This window comes from Cydia fagiglandana, chromosome 12 (genome assembly GCF_963556715.1).
Source record: "Cydia fagiglandana chromosome 12, ilCydFagi1.1, whole genome shotgun sequence".
NCBI lineage: Eukaryota > Metazoa > Arthropoda > Insecta > Lepidoptera > Tortricidae > Cydia > Cydia fagiglandana.
The window spans coordinates 10,138,091-10,161,605 of NC_085943.1; the positions used below are offsets into that span (position 1 = coordinate 10,138,091).

Below are 23,515 nucleotides of genomic sequence, written 5' to 3' on the forward strand. Positions count from 1 at the left end.
TAAATTAATTACATTTCGATAATGTATCACATACGTCACGCGCTATCAGCCGATATCTAGGATTATGTGGTTAATCCACTGGTAATTCTTAATTAAATATACATAATCGGTAGAAAAATGTGATTATTTGTTTTATTAATAATCTAATTATTTAACAATATTGTGGCATTATTGTATAAAATTACATTTTAGAGCCGAATTTATTATAACAAAAATATTATAAAACGAATGTACCTACCTATAAATAAGGTAATGTGGGATGTGGGGTAAAGAGAGACATACAGGACATATAGAGACATATCGGAACACACACTCTAACGCCATGACAATAGAGGCGTGTTCAGATATTTGTGAGCGCCTTGGCCGCTCCCATATATGTGGTGGCGACTGTACCTATACAGTGTGTAGACTCAATACGGGCGAATATTAAAAACGGTGGCTTTATTTATTTATTTAATCTTTATTGCACAAAAGAAAAATCTTATAGTACAAAAGGCGGACTTAATGCCATAAGGCATTCTCTACCAGTCAACCTTAAGGCTAAGCAGAGAGATTGTGAGCGGTGCTGCGGTGCTATAATTACAACAGCAAAAACGAACAATAAATTACGAATAACATATTAATTACCTTTAGTATGGAACCTAAGAAGTACCTATATCGAGATAAATGCTTAGAAATAGGTACAATGTAAGTAAATAGTATTTGTTTTCTTCTTATTTAGGTACTACTGAAAAATTGTGATTGCCACTTGCAAGAAGCTTTTTCTAATCCCATCCCATCCTTCGATCATCTTTGGCAATACAACATGTCTCAACTCTCAATGCACTAATCAATCTATTCACGTGAACCTTTAGCACGTGCTTTCATACATGTTTTCACAAACAATCGATTTCAGACCTTATGCGAACGGGATAAAGTCGAAAGTAACTGCGATCAATGGAACCATTCACCGGCTTTGACTGATCACTGATCCGTACTCGCAAGAGATTTGTGACCTAGAAAATGTAGCGTGGCTCTTGACTTTCTCAATTTGTGAGGTATGTGTCAATAAGTATTCATCAGTAAGTATTTACTTGACCCTAATACCTATAATAAAAGATGTGTGATCGATTGCCGTTAGCGTGCTGGATTTTGTAAGGTACCATCGCCCACACTGTTAACTGTACATCGGTGGAGTGGACATTATGCCTTTTGTGAAAAGGTCCACCGATGTACAATTAGGAGTGTCGTGGAGTGTTGCTGTTTGTATTGCCGGGAAGAAGAAACTCCAGTATGCACGCGGTCTTAGGCAATATTTACATATTTATTTTTTATTTAAACTTTATTGTACAAAATACAATAAAATGTACAAATGGCGAACTTAATATCTAAAGGAATGCTCTACCAGTCAACCATAGAGCCATAAATTCATAGCTTTTATAAGGGAGGTCTCACGGAATATCGGATTAGGGAGACCTCTGATGCTCGCGCGGGTTCGTTCCTGGTGCAAAGGTTGGCCATTGCTATCCCACGTGGTAAAGCGGCAATTATGATGGGCACCTTTGCACCCAGTACAGCTCGCCGAGATCTTTTAGAATAAGATATATATTTGAGTATGAGTATACCCGGGCCCCGGGATTGCAGCCAATAAGTACGAGTATTAAGTAGGTACCATAATTACCACTGTATTATTTACTCATCGCATCAAATTACATCCTAATATTAGAAGAGCATCTGCTCATTAAAGAAGAAACCTTAAAGCGGCCTATTAAGATCCAAATTAGCCTGCAGCATAATCATAATCATAATCATAATTATTCAATGCATCCATGGTGATTATCTGATTAGTATAGTACTACTGGCCAGACGCTGTCTATCAATGGTGTGCCGTGCAAACAGTTTGTGCAATTCGGGTTAAGATGACCGGACCTTGTGGCGCAAGAAAAGACCCTCCGCAGAGACGGACTCGAAACATTTATGTAAGTATGTGCTTTTATTGAGATAGGTCTGCGGATTAGGTGGTATAGGCGACAAATGAATTTATAGGCTCTGGTATCTATAGTTCGTTTTATTTAGCATTAGAAAAAAGGTAAACAATCTTGATGTGTCTTTTAATTGATAAACACGTTTTAAAAATAAGTCACGGCAAATATGTAACAATTATGAATCTAATACCATCATTTATATTCTTCTGCTTTCATAAGTAATAGTTTTTGATTTTAAACAAGCGTTTTCCAATTAAAAGACATGTCATGATCGCTTACATTCTTGCAAGTTCTTTCTAATGCTAAAAAAAAACGAACTATAGGGGTTTAAAAAAAAATGGTACCATCCACTTTTTTTTTCGAAAAACCTCCAACTTTTGGGTAATTTAGACTAAGAATTACGAGTACTATTGAATGATACAGAGCAAAAAAAAGTGTAGAGGGTGGCAGATATTTTACGAGTAGTATACAGGGTGGCAAATATTTTAGTTTAGAGGGTGGCAGATATTTTAGTATAGATGGTGGCAGATATTTTAGTGTAGAGTGTGACAGATATTTTAGTGTAAAGGGTGGCAGATATTTTGATATAGAGGGTGGCAGATATTTTAGTGTAGAGGGTGGCCGATATTTTAGTATAGAGGGTGGCAAATATTTTAATATAGAGGTTGGCAGATATTTTAGTGTATATGGCAGATATTTTTGTATAGAGGGCAGCTGATACTTTTGTATACAGGGCGGCAGTCTGCCGCCGGCAGATACTTTAGAGGGTGTTGTTTCATACGTTACTTTCGATGCTGTATTTACCCACAACACAAATCTTATTGGACTTACTGTGGGATTAGGTCGACTTGTGTAAATTGTCCCATAATATTTGCTCACCAAGTAATTGCGATTACTTAGAGACCCAGATCGTTCAGTGTTTCATTGTTTACTAAAGCATATAGAATAGAGGCCGCGAGATATGCCGGTAACATTAGATCCTATTGCGTCTCTGTTGGACTTTCTCTGTTACAGCATCGCATTGCGCTAGCATTTGTTAACTCATTCGGCTTTTGAGCACAAACTCGTCGACAGCCGCCATGACATCATTCCAATTTCGAATTTGACCGTTGAATTTGCGAAAATTGCGGTCATTTCTCGCGGTGCGATCAGCGGCTTGAAGTCGCTCGAAATTCAAAAGTGTTTTCTTCTTTTTAATAGTCAAGTTTAGAGACAATTGTTTTGTTTTTTATTAGAGTTCACGGTCAGTGCACTTTTAGCCGGATTGCAGTGGTACAGTGCATTCTTGATGATTTTAACATAATGGAATCACGAATTACTGAACTATTAAAACAGTAGCAAACAAAAACAATTCTTTGTTAATTTGTGGATCGCTTAATAAGCTACGAATACAAAATGGAAAAAGATTATTTCCAGTTAATGAAATAGAAAAAAAGTCAAAATGTTTGGTTTTAAACGTTCATCTGTGCAGTTATTAGTGATTTTGTCCTGGTGTTTGCAAGAGTGGACCTTTAATAATGTGGTATTATGGTACATATTCGCGTGTGGGGTGTGGCTGGCTGGATTGTTGTGTTTGCTGACATATGACCATGACTATTGGTCGGATAGGGGGGTGTTTTCACCCCCGGCTTGGCCTCTCGTCGGCCATATATTATCTGTGGTTCTCTTTAGGGAGCAGGGAGGAATCTGCTTCCTTAAGATCTATAATAAATATAGACATCTCAGGTTTTTGGGTAAGTTTTTTAAGTTTATTTGTTGGTTCCTATTGCCATTTTCCGTAGGCTAATTGGTGTTTAAGGCTGCAAAGTATAAGGAAACTTAAACAATGTAATGGCTCCTCTACACGATGGGCCAACGCCGGCCACTCCAAGGGACGCAGCCATGCGGTAGAATGAGATAGCAATATCACTTGCTCCCTCCAACGCATTAATGCGTCCCTTAATTGGATTGGCCGGTGTTGGCCCATCGTGTAGAGGAGTGAAGATAAGAGTGTTGTTAGATCCATAACCGGTAACCATAGTTAGAATTGTCAAAATACGAACGCCAAATACGAGTTCAGTAATGAATGTTCTTGATACTTTCACGATTTTTGACACATTATTAAACTGAAAAAAATTAATCGCGTATTTAAATTATTTACCTCCGACGTTAATCGCGTATTTAAATTATTTACCTCCGACGTTTCGAGAACAGCGTTGTCCCCGTGGTCTCGGAGAAACGGCTAAAGTTGACGTCAGCATTTTCATGCCGCGCGAGTTTTTCGAACTACCCGCACTTGGTCATGTAATGTAATGTCCTTATTAGATCTAGAATGTAGAGAATAGAACTCTAGAGGTAGAGAGGGGGTAAACCTACCAAATTTTGATTTTCATTTTGCGCGGCAGGTCCTATTTTGGGGAACAATACGGCCACTTGGTATAAATGTTTACCGCTTCGGTGTTTATCCTATAAGTACCCTGAATCCCTGAAACATTCACGTATTGTGCCGATAGCGCGGTTACATAGAATCTTACTCGTGCGGACGAGCTAACTGCGGAAGTTTTTTTTTATTCGATAAGCTCTATTGCAATTGATTGTACAACTAGACGGTAGGTAATACAAATTGGTAGGTAATACTAATTATAATATAGGTATCAAAGTTTCCCGGTGGACCTAAGTATATGTATTATATAAGTAGAGTCTGGGTGGGGGGTTCTTCAAAAAGGGAAGTAGGTAGGTACTGTTAGTGGTTGAGTAGAGTAGGGTAATAGTTTTAGGGTCGACAAAGCGCTTGAGATACCCCTGGGGTTATGGTAATAAGTATCCATTTTAATTAATTCATTATGCTTTAAAATTATCCGACGTTTTTGCCGACGTTTCGAAGACGATATTGTATAAGATATAAAGTCTTTACTCTTGATGTTTGCAATTTATGAACTCCGTCTTGACAAGGTCAGGCCAGGTCAAGACCTGAGCTAACGGTTTGATAAATCCTTAATTAATATGTAACCTAACTTTCGTGATAACGATTTCGGAAAAATCATCGAATCTATTTCGGCTTTTAAACTAACGAAAGATGGCTCAACTCAATAAATAGATGTCGTTTTAAAATAAAGCATATGTGATCTACATTCATAGTTTTTGAAGTAGTCAAGTACGTAGAAAAGGTTAATGTTATCGCGGTTAATTACATGCCGTTCGATGTACGATGACGTCACGAATCATGTTGCCCTTCCCTACACAGTAACAGCCGGCCTAGCCAAGGTTACAATCGCTATCGCTTCGACAACGAAAAGCATTATGTCTCTCTATCACTCTTCCATATTAGTGCGACTGACAGTTGCCTTTCGATCGCTACGGAGCGTAAGCGATCGACATCTTGGCTACGAGGCCTGATCGGTGCAGTCACAGACCGACGTGAATAATAAGTAGGGGCCATCTCACCGGTCGCTTTTAACCGTTTGACCGGCTAAGACGTCACTAACACGCGCGGCTCCAGCCCATACCAATCTTCGTACATTCTAACAAGGGCTTGTGCACAAATCACGCGAGGTTCGATAGGGGGAGGGGTGGTCACGAAAAAATCACGATAGATCACGTTGGGGTGTATTTTTCTACAGTGAACGAAACTAAGAAAAAATAACCTACCTACTGAGTAGATAGGTACTTTTTCTCGGTTTTGTTAAACATAAATCTTCACTCTGCACTTCAAAATAGCGAGTCTATTTAACGAAAATAGAAAAATCAATATGATTTTCTATATACAATACTATTTATCTTAAAATTAGGTTGAATGAAAAAAAATCATAAAAATACACGTGAGGTTGTGTGGGGGGAGGGGGGTAGCCGGTCAAAAAGTAGCCGAAAGCACCTCGCGTGATTTGTGCACAACTAAGGGTACGAGTATGAGTGTGAGGTACCTACGAGGTAAGGACAATGAGTAGCCGCTCACAGTAGGCGTGGCGTTCAAACTGTTCAAAGGGTTAGATCCTCTATTATTGGCTTACATTTGGCGGTCTAGCGTTCTCGCGCGCGACTCCATACTTGAAGTCGCGCTTGATGTAAGGAGTCGCGCGCGAGAACGCAACTCATGCTAGACCGTTTGATACTGAAAGCGTCATTGTTCATTTGATAATTCCAGGCACTCACCAGTTTTTCCAACGAACCCTGGTTATCCTGGACCCAGCTCTTATCAGACGGGTGTGCGTGACCGACTTCTCGCACTTCGTAGATCGGGGCTTCTTCTTCAATGAGGAAGTGGATCCCTTAGCGGGGTCTGTGCTGTTCCTACGAGGACAGGAATGGCGCCGGCTGAGGGCCAAGATATCCCCTATATTCTCGTGAGTACCTCTACCTACAGCTATCTGCCATCACCATCCCCATAATACGAGTTTTTCTTCTTCTTCTAACTCTCTCTCAATCCTAGATTCACCTTCATAGTCAGTGACGTAGCGTAAACTAATCTAGCCGTGGGCGAAGTTGCAACTTACGAGGCCCTTTTCGTTCTAATATGTTCTCGATACTATGCTTATAATTGCGGCAGTTTAATAAAATGCAGACTAGGTAAATAAGTATGTACTTATATAATAACGTACATAAAATATTGAATACCTATTTACTTAGTCTGCATTTTTTTAAACTGCCGCAATTATAAGCATAATAGTAATTTAGGATAAGTTACGTCAGCGGTCGCAAAATAGACAAGCCGATAGGAATCAAATTAAATGGAAGCCCGCATCACCTTATTCACCTGCTGTTTATCTTTCCAGGCCAAACAAACTAAAAGGCATGTTCCCAATAATAGAGAACACGGCTCAAGAGTTCATCAAGCGCGTCACGACGCTGCACTCCAACTCTGTGGTAGACTCGGAGCGTCTCCTGGGCGGCTATACGGCGGACGCCATAGTGCCCTGCGCGTTCGGCGTCAAGAGTCACGTCATGGACGACCCGAAGGACCCATTTGCTGTGGCGCTACACGCTTTTTATGAGATGACGCCGTTCAATCTGTTTGAGAAGTTAGTGTTTTAATTTGCTCACTTACTTATTCATACAACAAACGTGATATTTGCCGTTTTTTGTGTAATGGTACGGAACCCTTCGTGCGCGAGTCTGCCTTGCACTTGGCCGGTTTCCCATTATCTATTAATACCTTACCTTTTTAGGGTTCCGTACCCAAAGAGTAAAACGGGACCCTATTACTAAGACCTCGCTGTCCGTCCGTCCGTCCGTCTGTCCGTCTGTCTGTCACCAGGCTGTATCTCACGAACCGTGATAGCTAATAGACAGTTGAAATTTTCACAGATAATGTATTTCTGTTGCCGCTATAACAACAAATACTAAAAACAGAATAAAATAAAAATTTAAGTGGGGCTCCCATACAGCAAACGTGATTTTTGACCAAAGTTAAGCAACGTCGGGCGTGGTCAGTACTTGGACGGGTGACCGTTTTCTTTTTGCATTTTTTTCCGTTTTTTTTTGCTTTATGGTACAGAACCCTTCGTGCGCGAGTCCGACTCGCACTTGCCCGGTTTTTTATTACCTATAACATGCGTTTTCACCCTCTCAGTGTGTTCATTAATATTATGCTGTTGCTATGTGAACGTAGCGATTGATGTGAATTGTGAACTCAATGTAAATTAAGGGGAATCTACTTAGTTCTGTAATCCTACAATACAAAACTACCTATATATCAAATGTGACGTCCCACTAGTAAAGGTACCTTATGGCGGCTGGCGCTTAATTACGTCGCATAGCGCCGCAACAATATTGGAGCGACGATAATAATAGCGTAAGCGCCAACCACCATAACCTTTACCCGTGGGACGTCACATGTATCAAATCATCTCATATCAAAGCGCCTCACCTTGTTTCCAGGACCATGAGGCAGTTCTGGCCCGCGTTCTGCATGTTCTTCAGACTGAAGATTATTCCACAGAAGACTCACGACTTCTTCTACAACATAGTCACTAGCGTATTGAGGGACCGAGAGAATGGTATGTACCACCAGGGTCTGAAAAACTGCAAACAGCTAATATTTCGTTATAATATAAAATATGGGTAATGTCAGTATGAATATAATTTTCAGGCGTGCCGGATAAGCGAGGTGACTTCATAGACATGATGATGGCTCTTCGGAACGACGACAAAAACAACAACAGGGCCGAGAAGGATGAAGATCACGTAGAAATCAGTAAGTGCCGCAATGAAATTATTACTTCTAATTTGTTTAGCACTAATATCCGTCTAGACACAAATTTTGAAAACTCATCCGAATAAGTAACGTGTTACACACCACTAAAAGTCGAAATAATTTGTCCAGATTAATCTGACAGAAATAATGATTTAACATACATTTCAATTCTTGACATTATTAATAAGAAATATTTACTCTAGTTGCAATTTTTTTTAAAAATTGTGTCGCTTAACTTCTAACTCGGGTAAGTCCATTGGACCCTGTCAGCAAACATCTACCCTATTACCTTTTCTTAATACCAAAATCGCATGTTTGACAGGTGGATTTACCCGAAATTGAAGTTAAGCGACTCAATTATGTAAACTAGCCTATCAACTATAAGTACATAGTGCGTTACAGCTTCATCTGTTTGTTTTATATCACTGAGGTGCTTTTACCGTACAAAGATTATAATAATTAGACCTTATTTACAGCTTGGCAAAAAAGAGTAGAAATTAAAAAGTGGCAACACTGTAGTGTCGTCCCATTTTTATATATATATATATTGCTTTGAAAGGGACGACAGTTAGGGTTGCCAGATCGAAAGGCGATATTATCGGGAAACAATATAAATTTTTCGGGATTTTGGGACTTAAGTCGGGAAAAAAAAATACATTCAAATTAAAGTAGGTAATTGTATTAAAAACAACGATATTTTACATTATTGGCACTACGTCAGCTCGCTCGCTAGACGACAGTTCGGAACTTGAAATTATTGTTTTATAACGTGAAGCTGTTTTTCGGGACCGTTTACACTTTGTCGGGAATCGGGAACACATGCTAAAAATCGGGAGAATCCCGCCAAATCCCGACCATCTGGCAACCCTAACGACAGTGTACAGTGTTGCCACTTTTTAATTTCTACTCTTTTTTTGCCAAGCTGTACAACCGAGTGAAGCCAAACCAGCATTGCTCTATTTTTTTCGCAGCTGACATGGTCATATCAGCCAACGCCTTCATAATATTCCTCGGCGGTTTCGAAACCACTTCTGCGACCCTCGCTTTCCTGCTCTTGGAGCTGGCTGCTCACCCAGACGTCCAGGAGAAGCTGAGACAGGAGATACTGCACGTGGTGGGAGAGAGGGAGATGACGTATGATATGCTGCAGGAACTGACTTATATGGATATGGTTATACAAGGTGAGGGTGGTAATTGAAGCCCTAACTAGTGTATTAAAAAATTATATCAAGCAAGATGTATATCTGCGATATTTTTATCAAAGAAAAACTGTAAAAAGCTACGGGTAGACTTGAACTAGGTATCGGAGTGGTGGTTCGAAACATCGCAAGTTCGAGTCTTAACTGAAGTGGTGAATGTTTTCATGTTTCATGCAACAATACATTTAGAAACCTGTATTTTCATGTTTGCTCCAGAGACGCTGAGACTGTACCCGCCCTTCCCTAACATCCAGCGGATGTGTACCAGAGACTACGTCATCCCAGAAACTGGACACATCATCGAGAAAGGCACGGTGGTGCTGTTTCCTACTCTTGCCATACAAAGAGATGAACAAGTAAGTTTCAGAGACGCTGAGACTGTACCCGCCCTTTCCTAACATCAAGCGGATGTGTACCAGAGATTACGTCATCCCAGAAACGGGACACATCATCGAGAAAGGCACAGTGGTGCTGTTTCCTACTCTTGCCATACAAAGAGATGAACAGGTAGGTTTCAGAGACGCTGAGACTGTACCCGCCCTTCCCTAACATCCAGCGGATGTGTACCAGATACTACGTCATCCCAGAAACGGGACACATCATCGAGAAGGGCACAGTGGTGCTGTTTCCCGCTCTTGCTATACAGAGAGATGAAGAGGTAAAGTTTCAGAGACGCTGAGACTGTACCCACCCTTCCCTAACATCCAGCGGATGTGTACCAGAGACTACGTCATCCCAGAAACGGGACACATCATCGAGAAGGGCACAGAATGGCTAGATCCAACTTTTATGTGTGTTTACTCTATTTTTTTGGTATTGTTGCAGTTCTTCGAGTCAGCCGGCTCATTTAATCCAGAGCGGTGGAGCGGCCCGGCGCCGCCGCCCGGCGTCTACATGCCGTTTGGTGACGGACCTCGCGTTTGCATAGGTCAGTACATAATGTAATGCCAGCATATGTAGGTACTTTAGGCATATGTGGCAACAGGTTTTGTAAGGTGCCACCTCGGACCGTAGCAGTCCCAAACGTCCCCATGACACTGGCAACGTTGCCCCGTTAAATTGCCAAGGAGATCTGTTTGATGAGGAATCGCAACCCCTACGAGTACCTATCTCTTAGTTTAATTAAATATTACCCTGTAACGCCCAAGATGCCTGAAGATCTGCGGTATTTGGTGAGGAACTGATGAAGTTAAGAAATCGCGCTTTCGCGCAAATGCATATTTTTGTAATCGATTAAATACCTACGACATTAGAGAAAATGCTGAATTATCATTTCTAGATAAATGAAGTAGGTTCTCGTCAAGGATAAAGACGTTTAATTTTTGTTTTTCGCGGTAGAACCACATTCTTGTACTAAGTATTTTTTAAGAGCCCTTGCAGCATGCATGCAAAATATTTTTTGAATTATCTTCCATATCTGGCCGTCTGCTGTCCACAGGTAAAAGATTCGCGATGATCCAAATGAAGTGCTGCATCGCGCGCCTGCTGCGTGTGGCGCGCGTGTCGCCCGCGCCCCGCGCGCCGCCGCGCGCGCGCCCCTTCCGCCCCGACCCGCGCTCGCCGCTCGCGCTGCACCCCGGCGACTCCACCGTCACTATCAGCCTCGTGACGTCATCATAGAGCTGTTGAGCGTGGATCGCGTGTCGCTAGTGTGTCGCCGACGTGTCACCCATATACCGCTGCTCTTCCACTCTATTACTGCTCCCGACGACTCGGAGATTACCATAAGCCTTGTGACATGTTAGTGTTGTTCGTGTGTCGACTCAGTGACTCCATGTTAGTCATCTCATCTCATCATGATGAATTGAGAAGCTCGAATCCTATATTATACTGAAAATATTTGTGACATAAACCATTTAGTATTTTAATTTTAACGCAATTGTTTAGTACAGCGGTCGGCAACAGGCGGCCCGCGAACTTCTCACTTGCGGCCCGCGAGCCCCCCTGGGTATTTTGTATGTAATATTGACAAATGACAATGTCTGATAAAGTCATAAATATTAACAAAGTGCGGCCTGCGTCAACTTCGTTAACTACTATGTGGCCCTTGGCTGCTAAAAGGTTGCCGACCGCTGGTTTAGTACATACAAGATACCTAAGTGCTTACGTTATCATTACTATTACTATACTCTTAAAATATTGAACAATGTGATTTATTATGTAATACGTAGCTAATATCTTTTAAACTATTTTACTCGAAGTAGTGTCATATATATGTGACGTCCCACGGGTAAAGGTACCTTATGGCGGTTGGCGCTTACGCTATTATTAACGCAGCTCCAATATTATTGCGCCGCTATGCGACGTCAAGCGCCAGCCGTCATAAGGTACCTTTTACCGTGGAACGTCACATATTATATAGAATAGAATAGAAATACATTTATTTATGACAAACACAGATGACAAAAACATGTTGACAAGTATATATTATAAGTAGTAGTAAGAATATAATGAAATAAAGTGCAATCTGTTTTTCAATTTCCTTGTTTTAGTAAGAGATTATTAGCGACCCGCCCTGTCTTCGTGCGGAGATTTTTAGTAAGGGCTTGTCCACAAATCACGCGAAGTTCGATAGGGGGAGGGGGTCACGAAAAAATCACGATAGATCACGTTAGGGGAGGGGGGTATAAGGAAACCTCACGTGTATTTTTCTATCTACAGTGAACGAAACTAAGAAAAAAACTACCACATAAGCAGATAACTATAGATACTTTTTCTCGGTATCGTTAAACATAAATTTTCACTCTGAACTTTAAAATAGCGAGTCTATTTAACGAAAATAGAAAAATAAACAAGATTTTCTATATACAATACCATTTATCTTAAAATTAGGTCGAATGAAAAAAATTCAAAAAAATACACGTGAGGTTGAGGTTGTGAGGTTGTGTTGGGTTGAGGGCTTCTAATATCACTAAAGGGGGGGGGGGGTCAAAAAGTAGCCGAAAACACCTCGTGTGATTTGTGCACAACCCCTAAAGCGTACTTAATAAAACATTACACCTTCCAAAACACAACACCTTCTTTGCCTTCAGTCATCAGTGTCATCACCTAATTTCGAGTGACAACCATTCACGTCAACTCCCTAGTGAGTTATAGCTTTTTTTCCACAATCCATAACTCCCACGGGAAAAATAACACGAGAGCCTTTGTCTTCCAGGCATTAAATAAGATTTTTTCGAGCAAGTCTGATGAAAATGTAGGCTGTCAAATTGTATAGTCAATGCCTCAATGGAGAGATTGGAAAGTATCTAGGTATTTTTTAAGGATTTTCTACCATGTTAAAATTAGGTACTGTATCCTATAAATTAGGTATCGTACCTACACCTACTAAAAATCCGTTTTAGTTCAAGAGCTACAATTCCACAGACAGGGACATATGTACTTCATCATCATCATCATCTCAGCCATAAGACGTCCACTGCTGAACATAGGCCTCCCCCTTGGACCTCCACTCGTACCGGTTGGAAGCGATCCGCATCCAGCGTCTTCCGGCGGCCTTAACAAGGTCGTCCGTCCATCTTGTGGGTGGACGTCCTACGCTGCGTTTGCTAGTCCGTGGTCTCCACTCGAGCACTTATTCGACCCCATCGGCCATCTTCGGCAATGTGGTATATGTACTTACTTAAATGAAACTGGGTTATATTATATAACACTTAATTGTTGTTTAGAATTTTCCTATACTTAAAGCGATTCGCTTAATTTAGCATGTTGTTTATGAAATGCGGTCGCTCACCTAAGTATAGTAGTGTCAGCAAATAAAGAGTATTTAAAGAGTCATATTCAGAAAGTATAATTAGTTTTACTAATGTGTGTAGTGTTTCGAAAGGCCTGACAATAAATATATGGGTAAGTAAGTGCTTATTACTTAGTTTTAAATTTATCTATTGTAATATATTGATGTCACATTAATTTAATTAACTAAGAGTTTACAAATAAAATGATAATCAAAACAACATTAAAATTAAAACTAAAATTTAACATATCTTAAATTAACTTATAGGTAAAAAATGTTCCCCAGGTCACCTTCGTTTGTTATGGTGCCCAGTAGGCTGGCAGCGTTTCCTTAATTTAATTAGGCAAGTAGTGTTTCACAGCTTTCAATTTTAATCAGTATTTTTGTAACATATCTTTAACCGGTACCTATACCATTTTGAGTCTTTTATGCAGCAGTGATTTAATTAATTTTAAGTTCTACGACACTTATTTCAATTCACTTACGATTTAGGTGTGTAAGCTGTCGTACACACTCTCCTCAAATATTTTACCGTTAACGTTAAACCTTCCAAAATAATAAACTACTTACTTGCTTTAAATTGCATGAAGCAATAACTAAAAATTACCGACAGTTAATTAAGTAGGTATAGTCAGCCACTTTTCGACTCTATCAATCAGATGATAGAGTCGAAAAGTGGTAGACCACTTTCTTGGCTGACCGTGGGCCCGATTCGGATTTTGTTTGGTGCAACCGACCCTCAGAGATCCAATTCACATCTAATAGATATATATCTTACTCTATCTAACGTAAAAGTGACATTGGTTGCCCGAATTGCGCTGCAAAAGAGAACTAGTTGATATCTAAACTATAACGTATCTAGAATGGATCTAGTACGTGTCGTCTCTTGTGAATATCTTGAAGTTCGAATACGGCAGCGTACCTACCTACTTCCACATGTTACGAGCGCTTTCTTTGTATTGTTCAAGAAGTTCGTAAGATAATAGTGCACAATTTGCACATGTCGAGGCTTGCACATTGACCGTCTGATGACCATTGTATTTTTTATAGTACGATTGTTTTACGGCCTTTTTTAGGGTTCCGTACCCAAAGGGTAAAACGGGACCCTATTACTAAGACTTCGCTGTCCGTCCGTCCGTCCGTCCATCCGTCCGTCCGTCCGTCCGTCCGTCCATCCGTCCGTCCGTCCGTCCGTCCGTGCTAGACAGTTGAAATTTTCACAGATGATGTATTTCTGTTGCCGCTATAACAACAAATACTAAAAACAGAATAAAATAAAGATTTAAATGGGGCTCCCATACAACAAACGTGATTTTTGACCAAAGTTAAGCAACGTCGGGAGTGGTCAGTACTTGGATGGGTAACCGTTTTTTTTTGCTTTTTTTTGTTTTTTTTTTTGCATTATTTGCAATCCTTTTCGACGGTCCAAAGCGCCGGGACTCATGCAAGATGGTCAAATAAACTATCTATACATATAGTAGGTAATATTGATGTGTTTATTCGACTAATTAATGGAAATAGATACAGAAATTTACAAACTTATAACTAGGTAAATATAAAAATAAAGGGTATTATATGCTATTAGGCCATAGGTACCCGGCTAAATGTACCTAGCACGCTAGTAGGTAATTTATTTCTAAAGAATGGAACATTATTAGGTATCATTTTTGTGGTATTTTTTGGGTTCCGTACCTCAAAAGGAAAAAAACGGAACCCTTATTCTCTTATCACTCGTGCGCATACAATTATCAAATTATGTATGTATTATGTGTGTCGGTGTTTAAAATACAATTAAAATATAGTTCCTATTTGTTTTAATTACAAAGAGTCAAAGTTGCTGTTTGCGCCCACCGTAGTGCAAATTGATATTCTAAAATTGCCCCCCGAATAAAAAATTGCCAAAATTGCAACCCGAGCAAGTGTAATATTTCAAAATTGAACCACGAGCGTAGCGAGTATTGAAAAGTGGAATCTTGAGCGTTGCGAGGATTTCCACGGCGCGAGCCGCACGAGGGTTAAACAAACTTTTCTATCTAGTAAAACAGAATAATGTACGTATTTTTCAAAATCATAATTTATCTAACTTAAAAGTCAATCCCACCAGCCAAAATGAGTTACTTACTCAAAATTTGGATCTAATTACGTTACTTTACCACGCTTGTGAATAATATGCAATTTTTTTATCTGTTTTTGAATAACAAAGAGTGCCTTTACTTACGGGCTAGCGTGGTGAAAATATATTACTCGTGTCGGGGGTTCAGAAAATATTCTTTCCTACAATAGTACATTTCGATGCTAGTGCGGAAGGTATGTCATTACTTCACGAGTACCGAGATATCTTGCCACGAGCCGCAGGCGAGTGGCAAGACTCGGGACGAGTGAAGAATGACATTTCCGCACGTGTATCGAACGACGTTTTTTAATACAGTTGCGAAAAAATAAGAAAAACATTGTTAATCGTACACTAAACAAAAGTGGTAACAGTGACAGCTCGGTTAAACGTCGCCTTTAAGTATATTATATCTATGGGCGTTTGGCAGCTATTCCGTTCCATTCAGTCAACTTATTAAGAACGGAATTTTCAATATTGAATATTAAAAACTAAACGTGTTATAATGATGAAGAGCTAAATAATTAAATATGAAATATGTAATATTTTTCGTATTCTTACATTAACGGTAGGTTTTTATGCTGATTACGACGTTTAAAGGAAACTAATATTAACACTCATCAATAATTAGTCGTGAATTGGAACAAGTATAAATTTAAAAAAATTGGAAAAGTAAAAAGCACTAGTTCGAGATAACCAACTTTCCGCACGCTAAACAGCTACGTAAAGTAGCACTTTTTGAGCAACTGTATTAAAAAATAATAAAGAGTGTCTCAACCTGCCACATAAATTTCATTCCACACAGTTAAAAAAGATTACTTGTTGCCGTCTGTGTCGCTGGCCTATTGTATGAAAGGGACAGGAATGCTGGGAACGCAGCAGGTACTTACATTTCGTTCCATGGTGTTTAGATAACATGATACCTACTTAAAGGGCCCGGGGATTAGTTTAAAGTCAGTTACAGTTGTGAAGTGATACGTGGCTTACAAATAATTTTTGTTTAGGCTTATTAAATATAATAATAAATTTTAATAAGTATATTATAGGTGTGTGAGACTTGAAGTTAGAAGCATTTATTACTTATTAAGATCTTCGAAGAATTTAGTTATGAAACTACTCGATACAGGTGAATATAGCTATTTTGTTTTTTTTTCTACTAATAATTTATTTCATACAGGACGGTTTAAAATAAAAATGGGTTATTTTGGGCGAAGAAATAACGAACTTTAGCAGTTTCGATTGCAGACTATCGGCGCGATTCGGAAAATGATTTAGAGATTCACTAGATATGAAATAGTAAAGATATGTGACGTTCTACGGCAAAAGGGCCGTCGAGTTTTGTAAAGGCAGGCCCGGGAATTTCAAAACTTCATTATGAACCGTTGCACACAATATTTTTTCTAAGACAGCAGCAAACACCCCGCGTGCCCTAAAACCCATGCAACGCTCAAGATTCCACTTTTCGAAGCACTCTCTACGCTCGTGGTTCAATTTTGGTACTTATATTTCGCTTGCTCGGTTATCAATATTAACACGAGGGGTTAAACGACAACTTTGCCCCCTTGTAAATTAAATAACTAGGTACCTATGTCAGTTAGGTTTTAAGAGTGCTATTACATTTCGGGGTTGAGCGAGTTTAGGTATGAATGATGAATCGAATGAACGAATCGAGATGAATAAAACGTGCCTAAACACGAAGTGGTTTCGTTGCACGGTTGATTGGTACCGGTGACCACCTTCCGGCTCCATCATCAGACCCTGAGTACTATCTTGTGTCAAAGATCTTGTTGAGACGAATAAAACGAGCCTAAACACGAAGTGGTTTAGTTGCATGGTTGATTGGTACTGGTGACCACCTTCCGGCTCCATCATCAGACCCTGAGTACTATCTTGTGTCAAAGATCTTGTTGAGACGAATCAAACGAGCCCAAACACGAAGTGGTTTAGTTGCATGGTTGATTGGTACCGGTGACCACCTTCCGGCTCCATCATCAGACCCTGAGTACTATCTTGTGTCAAAGATCTTGTTAAGACGAATCAAACGAGCCCAAACACGAAGTGGTTTAGTTGCATGGTTGATTGGAACCGGTGACCACCTTCCGGCTCCATCATCAGACCCTGAGTACTATCTTGTGTCAAAGATCTTGTTGAGACGAATAAAACGAGCCTAAACACGAAGTGGTTTCGTTGCACGGTTGATTGGTACCGGTGACCACCTTCCGGCTCCATCATCAGACCCTGAGTACTATCTTGTGTCAAAGATCTTGTTGAGACGAATAAAACGAGCCTAAACACGAAGTGGTTTAGTTGCATGGTTGATTGGTACTGGTGACCACCTTCCGGCTCCATCATCAGACCCTGAGTACTATCTTAAGTCAAAGATCTTGTTGAGCCGAATCAAACAAGCCCAAACACGAAGTGGTTTAGTTGCATGGTTTATTGGTACCGGTGACCACCTTCCGGCTCCATCATCAGACCCTGAGTACTATTTTGTGTCAAAGATCTTGTTAAGACGAATAAAACGAGCCTAAACACGAAGTGGTTTAGTTGCATGGTTGATTGGTACCGGTGACCACCTTCCGGCTCCATCATCAGACCCTGAGTACTATCTTGTGTCAAAGATCTTGTTGAGACGAATCAAACGAGCCCAAACACGAAGTGGTTTAGCTGCATGGTTGATTGGTACCGGTGACCACCTTCCGGCTCCATCATCAGACCCTGAGTACTATCTTGTGTCAAAGATCTTGTTAAGACGAATCAAACGAGCCCAAACACGAAGTGGTTTAGTTGCATGGTTGATTGGAACCGGTGACCACCTTCCGGCTCCATCATCAGACCCTGAGTACTATCTTGTGTCAAAGATCTTGTTGAGACGAATAAAACGAGCCTAAACACGAAGTGGTTTAGTTGCATGGTTGACTGGTACTGGTGACCAACTTCCGGCTCCATCATCAGACCCTGAGTACTATCTTAAGTCAAAGATCTTGTTGAGCCGAATCAAACGTGCCCAAACACGAAGTGGTTTAGTTGCATGGTTGATTGGTACCAGTGACCACCTTCCGGCTCCATCATCAGACCCTGAGTACTATCTTGTGTCAAAGATCTTGTTGAGATGAATAAAACGAGCCTAAACACAAAGTGGTTTAGTTGCATGGTTGATTGGTACCGGTGACCACCTTCCGGCTCCATCATCAGACCCTGAGTACTATCTTGAGTCAAATAAATACATATAGAATGTCAGGTCGTTTCAAATATTTTTAATCCTGTCCGGTAGTTTATTAAACTGGACCATTATAAATTATAATACTATAAAAACAGTGCTAGGATCAAAGTCTCTCGTTGCGGTTTACACGCACACAGTATAGCGTTTTACACGGCGCCCGCCGCACACAATGATAAAAAACCTCGTCGTCGCCGTTGAAAATGTGCGGAGCCGACCGACACACGTCCTGCCTGTACAAGCTCTGCCGCGGCACTGAGCTGGCGAGCGCGCGTCATCGGTAATATAGAGTAGTTTTCAAAAAATTGCCAAAAAATTATAGTAGAATTTCATAAACACTAATGTATACCAACAGTATAAGCAAACGTTGCAGATTGCTTGAGTATGAAAATGACTTCGATATTAAGTAGATTTTCGTAGAAATTGACACTTGTTTCGGAGAGAAAATTGAGTTCGTTTTACTTTGATTTTCTCTTTCTCAAAGGTATGTAGGAAAAATATCGTTTGATATGCCTAAAGTACAGGGTATTAGTAATACAAAATAGCCAGGTTTAGCAGAGTAAACTTCTCAACATTTCCAAATAAGAGCTTGCCGTTCAGTGCTTCACGGGGTTTTTCGGAAACGACCATCAGAAAAAAATTCATTACTAATTTAATAAGTCCTTTTTTTAATATTTACAACGATATTTAAAAAGATAAGAAGACGCTTTTACTGGAACAAGTACTCATTGTTTCTAATAATGAGCACAAAGTCCTGAATTTCGTCGACTAGTATCATCAATTTTGCATTATTTCGACTTTTCTTGTAAGAGCGCTCTTAAATTGCACCTCCGGTTCCAGAAGTACCTACATGTATTATTATATCAAATGAAATTCTCCGAAATTGAACATGGACACCGATTTAGTAATGATATACGGTAGGTACGATTTGCATATATGCCGTGAGTGCAATTCATGTGCAATTGCTTTTGTGTCGGCTCAGCAAGATCATGTTACCAAAGAGCATACCGGGTGTGGCCTGTAACATGAGCAAATAATTAAAACATAGATTGTACTCCTCAAACGATGACACTTTTGTTCAACAACTTTTAAAAATTATGAAGTATTTAGACTCCCTATTTTTCATACAAAATAAATATTATAGATGGTCAAGCAAATCTTGTCAGTAGAAAAAGGCGCGAAATTCAAATTTTCTATGAGACGATATCCCTGCGCGCCTACATTTTTCAAATTTGCCGCCTTTTTCTACTGACAAGATATGCTTGACTAAGTATATCTGCAATGGACGCCATCGACACGCCATATCATTGTGATCGACGTTGCTTGTCACGCCTTAGGGGTTGTGCACAAATCACGCGAGGTGTTTTTGGCTACTTTTTGACCCCCTCTCCCCCTTGGTGATATTTCGTGAGGTTTTTGGCTACCCCCCTCCCCCCACACAACCTCACGTGTATTTTTTCGATTTTTTTTTCATTCAACCTAATTTTAAGATAAATAGTATTGTATACAGAAAATCTTGTTTATATTTCTATTTTCGTTAAATAGACCGGCTATTTTGAAGTGCAGAGTGAAGAAACCGAAAAAACCGATCGAGAAAAAAAATATCTACTCATGTGGTAGGTTTTTTTTCTTAGTTTCGTTCACAGTAGAAAAATACACGTGAGGTTTCCATATACCCCCCCTCCCCTAACGTGATCTATCGTGATTTTTTCGTGAGCCCCCCTCCCTTCATCGAACTTCGCGTGATTTGTGCACAACCCCTTAAACATAACAAAATTCGCAATACATTGCGTCTTAGAATAAATTTTAAAGTGTAAGTATTAGAAATCAAACCACAAGTTATTTTTAAAAGTTGCTGAATAAATGTTGGTCAGTATGAGGCTGTACGCCTACAGTTTAATTTTTTGCTCGTATTACAGGCCACACCCGGTATAATCACTACGTTCATGTTACTAAATTAATAATAAGTCAGTAATGTCAGTATGTGACATGAGAGCATATCTACTCTGTACATGATTTAACACTTGGTACATTATGTACCTACACAAATAAAATATATATGATGATATTGATGATATATATTTGAGCGCTCTAATTTAAAAAATGTCCCCAAACGCGTATTCTTATATCGGTCATAATTGCCAAATCGGCGTTTGACGTCCGCTCGGCCTGGTTTCGATAGGATAATTTAATCAGATTGGCGAAAAATTGCTCGTCTGGACAGACCTTTACACACCATGACTCTTCTTAGCGCGTCTTCATTGTGCGAGCGAGATGTCGCTATATACGTTATCTCGCTCAAACTTCGGAGCGACGTGCGAATCGCATCCACTGTGATAACTGATAACCGCCATAATGGAGAAGAACAAACCTTCAGAGCCTATCGAAATTTCTGTCTGCATCTCTATCGGTCGAATATGTGATGCAAGAGCGATAGATCGAACGAAGAGAAGAGCGAACGAAAGTTCAATTTTTGTTTTTCGCGGTGTAGGAGTTTATAGCAGTGGTAGTGGTATAAGCAGTGGTGGCCGAGTGGATATGACGCCTGACTTTCAATCCGGAGGTCGCGGGTTCAAATCCTGGCTCGTACCAATGAGTTTTTCGAAACTTATGTACGAAATATCATTTGATATTTACCACTAGCTTTTCGGTGAAGGAAAACATCGTGAGGAAACCTACATACATCTGCGAAGAAATTCAAAGGTGTCTGTGAAGTCCCCAATCCGCATTGGGCTAGCGTGGGGACTATAGCCCAAGCCCTTTCGCGCATGAGAGGAGGCCTAGTGAGTATTATATTCTTTGGCCTGTGCTCAGCAGTGGGACGTATATAGGTTGTATATAGGCTGAAATGATGAAAATGATGAGGAGTTTATAGAGCCCTCAAAAATAATGTTGCTATGTTACATAATGCAATAATGACAGATGTCAGATTCGAAAATTTTAAAACACCGCCAGAATCGAAAAACGCTATTTCAAGATGTCGAAAAATGTGTAATTGTTTGTTGTTTTGGCCTGAGAAAAGCATTTTAATTAAAAAAAATGTGAATATTTCTAATATATGAAGATATTGTTGCATAAAGAAGGATATCTTATTGTGAATACTGTGCTTTTATACTTGGATCGGCGGTTTCGAAACTTTCCAAGGGTGAGCGTTGTTTTTCTATAATTATCTAAAGAAAAATTGTTTTTAAACTACTAAAATATGTGCTTGAATTAACGTAGGGCTTAAGTACATAGTCTAACTAAAGCTTAACATGTAGACCTGTCTTCTTGAGTAGTGGGTGTGCTATGGGTGGGCCTGCTAATCTTTGATGAAAAAAATGTGTTAAAGAGTTGTTGTATTCAGTTATTGTTATTGTAAAGTTTTGTACTTGCAAATATGCTTGTTGCACCAAAGAGATAAAAGCAACAGAGGAGCGGAGCAACTGTGATCCTTTAATTGCTTGTAACGAATTCCCTCGTTTTTAATGTGTGTGCGTGAGTTCAGTCATTGTATGAAATAATATTACTGATAAGAAAACAGTTACAATAACTGATCATTACTTAATGAATAATAGGTAAACAATGCAATTATAACTAAATTATAAAACTTTGAAATCATTTTTGATACAATAGAAAATACTTTGGTACCTTTGATATTTCTAATTTGTGATTGAGAGCTGAACAATTTCATCTAATGTATTTGTTGTTTTACTCAAGTGGTCTCTTTAGTGATATAGAAGTGGAAATTATAAAGGTAGGCTAAATCAAAAAATCAGTTCAAAAATATTTTTTTATTATTTAAAGGTAGGCTACAGTAGAATATGTGAGTTTCAAATATCAACTTTGTTTATGAAGGTAGAAAATCCAATTTATGTAAACCTTAGTCGCAGTCACAATGTGCAAGTAAGTAATTTATTCAAGGTAATTATTAGTAAGTACCATCACACTCTGTAATTGTGAGCTATTTAGGGTCCTAGCTAAATTGGTTGTTCAGTACTTACACTATGGAATGTCCAATTTAGCTAGAACCCTAAGAGCCACTTGCACAATTCACTTATCTGGTTAAACCTGGAGTTACCATGGTTACCAGTATGATTGAACTGGTTAATCCCGGGTTAGGATAGTGCAAGTGGCGCTAAATGGCGCAACAATCACGGAATGTGAGGCATTTAGGTTCCTAGCTAAATTGGTTGTTCAATACTTACGCTATGGAATGTTCAATTTAGCTAGAACCCTAACGGCCACTTGCACCATCCCACTAACCCGGGGTTAAGTGGTTAAACCGTTAACTCAATGTCAAATTGTACTGGTAACCATGGTAACTCCAGGTTTACTCGGTTAACCCTGGGTTAGTGGAATGGTGCAAGTGGGCCTTAACTGGTTAAACTTGGACTCACCATGGTTACGAGTACCATTGAACCGGTCCATGGATTAGGATGGTGCAAGTGGTAAATGGCTCAACAGTCCCGAAGTGTGACTGTACATAAGAAATAAAATTAGTATTCTTGATAAAGCTCCTTCTCCTTAAGTCACTTCCTTACTGCTGTGGATCATGGCTTCAGTTGAAGAGTGTCTATAAACTTCTCCAGTTCCTCCGGTCTTTAGTTTGTTGGTCAGTTTGCAAAGCCTTCTTCATGTTGGTGGTCAAGGGCAACCAAATTGAAAATATATGGCAACCTACTTTCATGTATTTGGTTGACATGAATCTTGAGTCAGAAAATAAATATGTTAAAAACTTCTAGTGCCACATGTATTTTAAGAAAAGATAAGATCTTTGTTTGCATACCAGGTTACATAATGGACCCTGAAAGAGTATACTACTTATTACTAATTCCAACCAAAGTAACAAAAAAATTTTAACCCTTAAATGTATTTTGTCCGTTTATATAAAGGACATCTTATAAACATTACCACGCCATTATTTCTAGAAACGCTAGGACAAATCGCGTATACGTACTAATGGGATTTTAACTTTAAAGTTTAATTGTAAGTCTTAATAATACTAAGGTGCTTAAAGTACCACCCACAGTCATTTAGCCACGTCACATAGATTCCACAGAATAAGGATACTTTTAAAATAACATGCTCCCAAAGTCTTTGCAATTCGTATGTACTTATCCCGTCCTTTTAACTTTCCA

The 23,515-nt window shown here is 39.5% G+C and overlaps 1 protein-coding gene across 1 annotated transcript; it reads left to right on the forward strand.

Moving 5' to 3' along the window:
• The first annotated feature begins 3,315 nt into the window (after positions 1–3,315).
• Positions 3,316–11,018, forward strand: LOC134669239 (probable cytochrome P450 6a17). Its single transcript, XM_063526750.1, has 9 exons — positions 3,316–3,697; positions 6,085–6,283; positions 6,713–6,958; positions 7,818–7,936; positions 8,029–8,133; positions 9,105–9,314; positions 9,851–9,990; positions 10,158–10,260; positions 10,771–11,018. Exons 1-9 carry the CDS (start codon positions 3,406–3,408, stop codon positions 10,950–10,952), a joined length of 1,596 nt encoding a protein of 531 aa, XP_063382820.1. The 5' UTR covers positions 3,316–3,405; the 3' UTR covers positions 10,953–11,018.
• Positions 11,019–23,515: the final 12,497 nt, after the last annotated feature.

What these genes read in the sequence shown, in the direction of transcription:
- LOC134669239 (XM_063526750.1), top strand. Translation starts at nt 3,406, where the DNA reads ATGTTTGGTTTTAAACGTTCATCTGTGCAGTTATTAGTGATTTTGTCC. An exon ending in TGAAGATCACGTAGAAATCA is followed by an intron (nt 8,134 to 9,104) that starts GTAAGTGCCGCA and finishes TTTTTTTCGCAG; the next exon opens with CTGACATGGTCATATCAGCC. An exon ending in CTATACAGAGAGATGAAGAG is followed by an intron (nt 9,991 to 10,157) that starts GTAAAGTTTCAG and finishes GTATTGTTGCAG; the next exon opens with TTCTTCGAGTCAGCCGGCTC.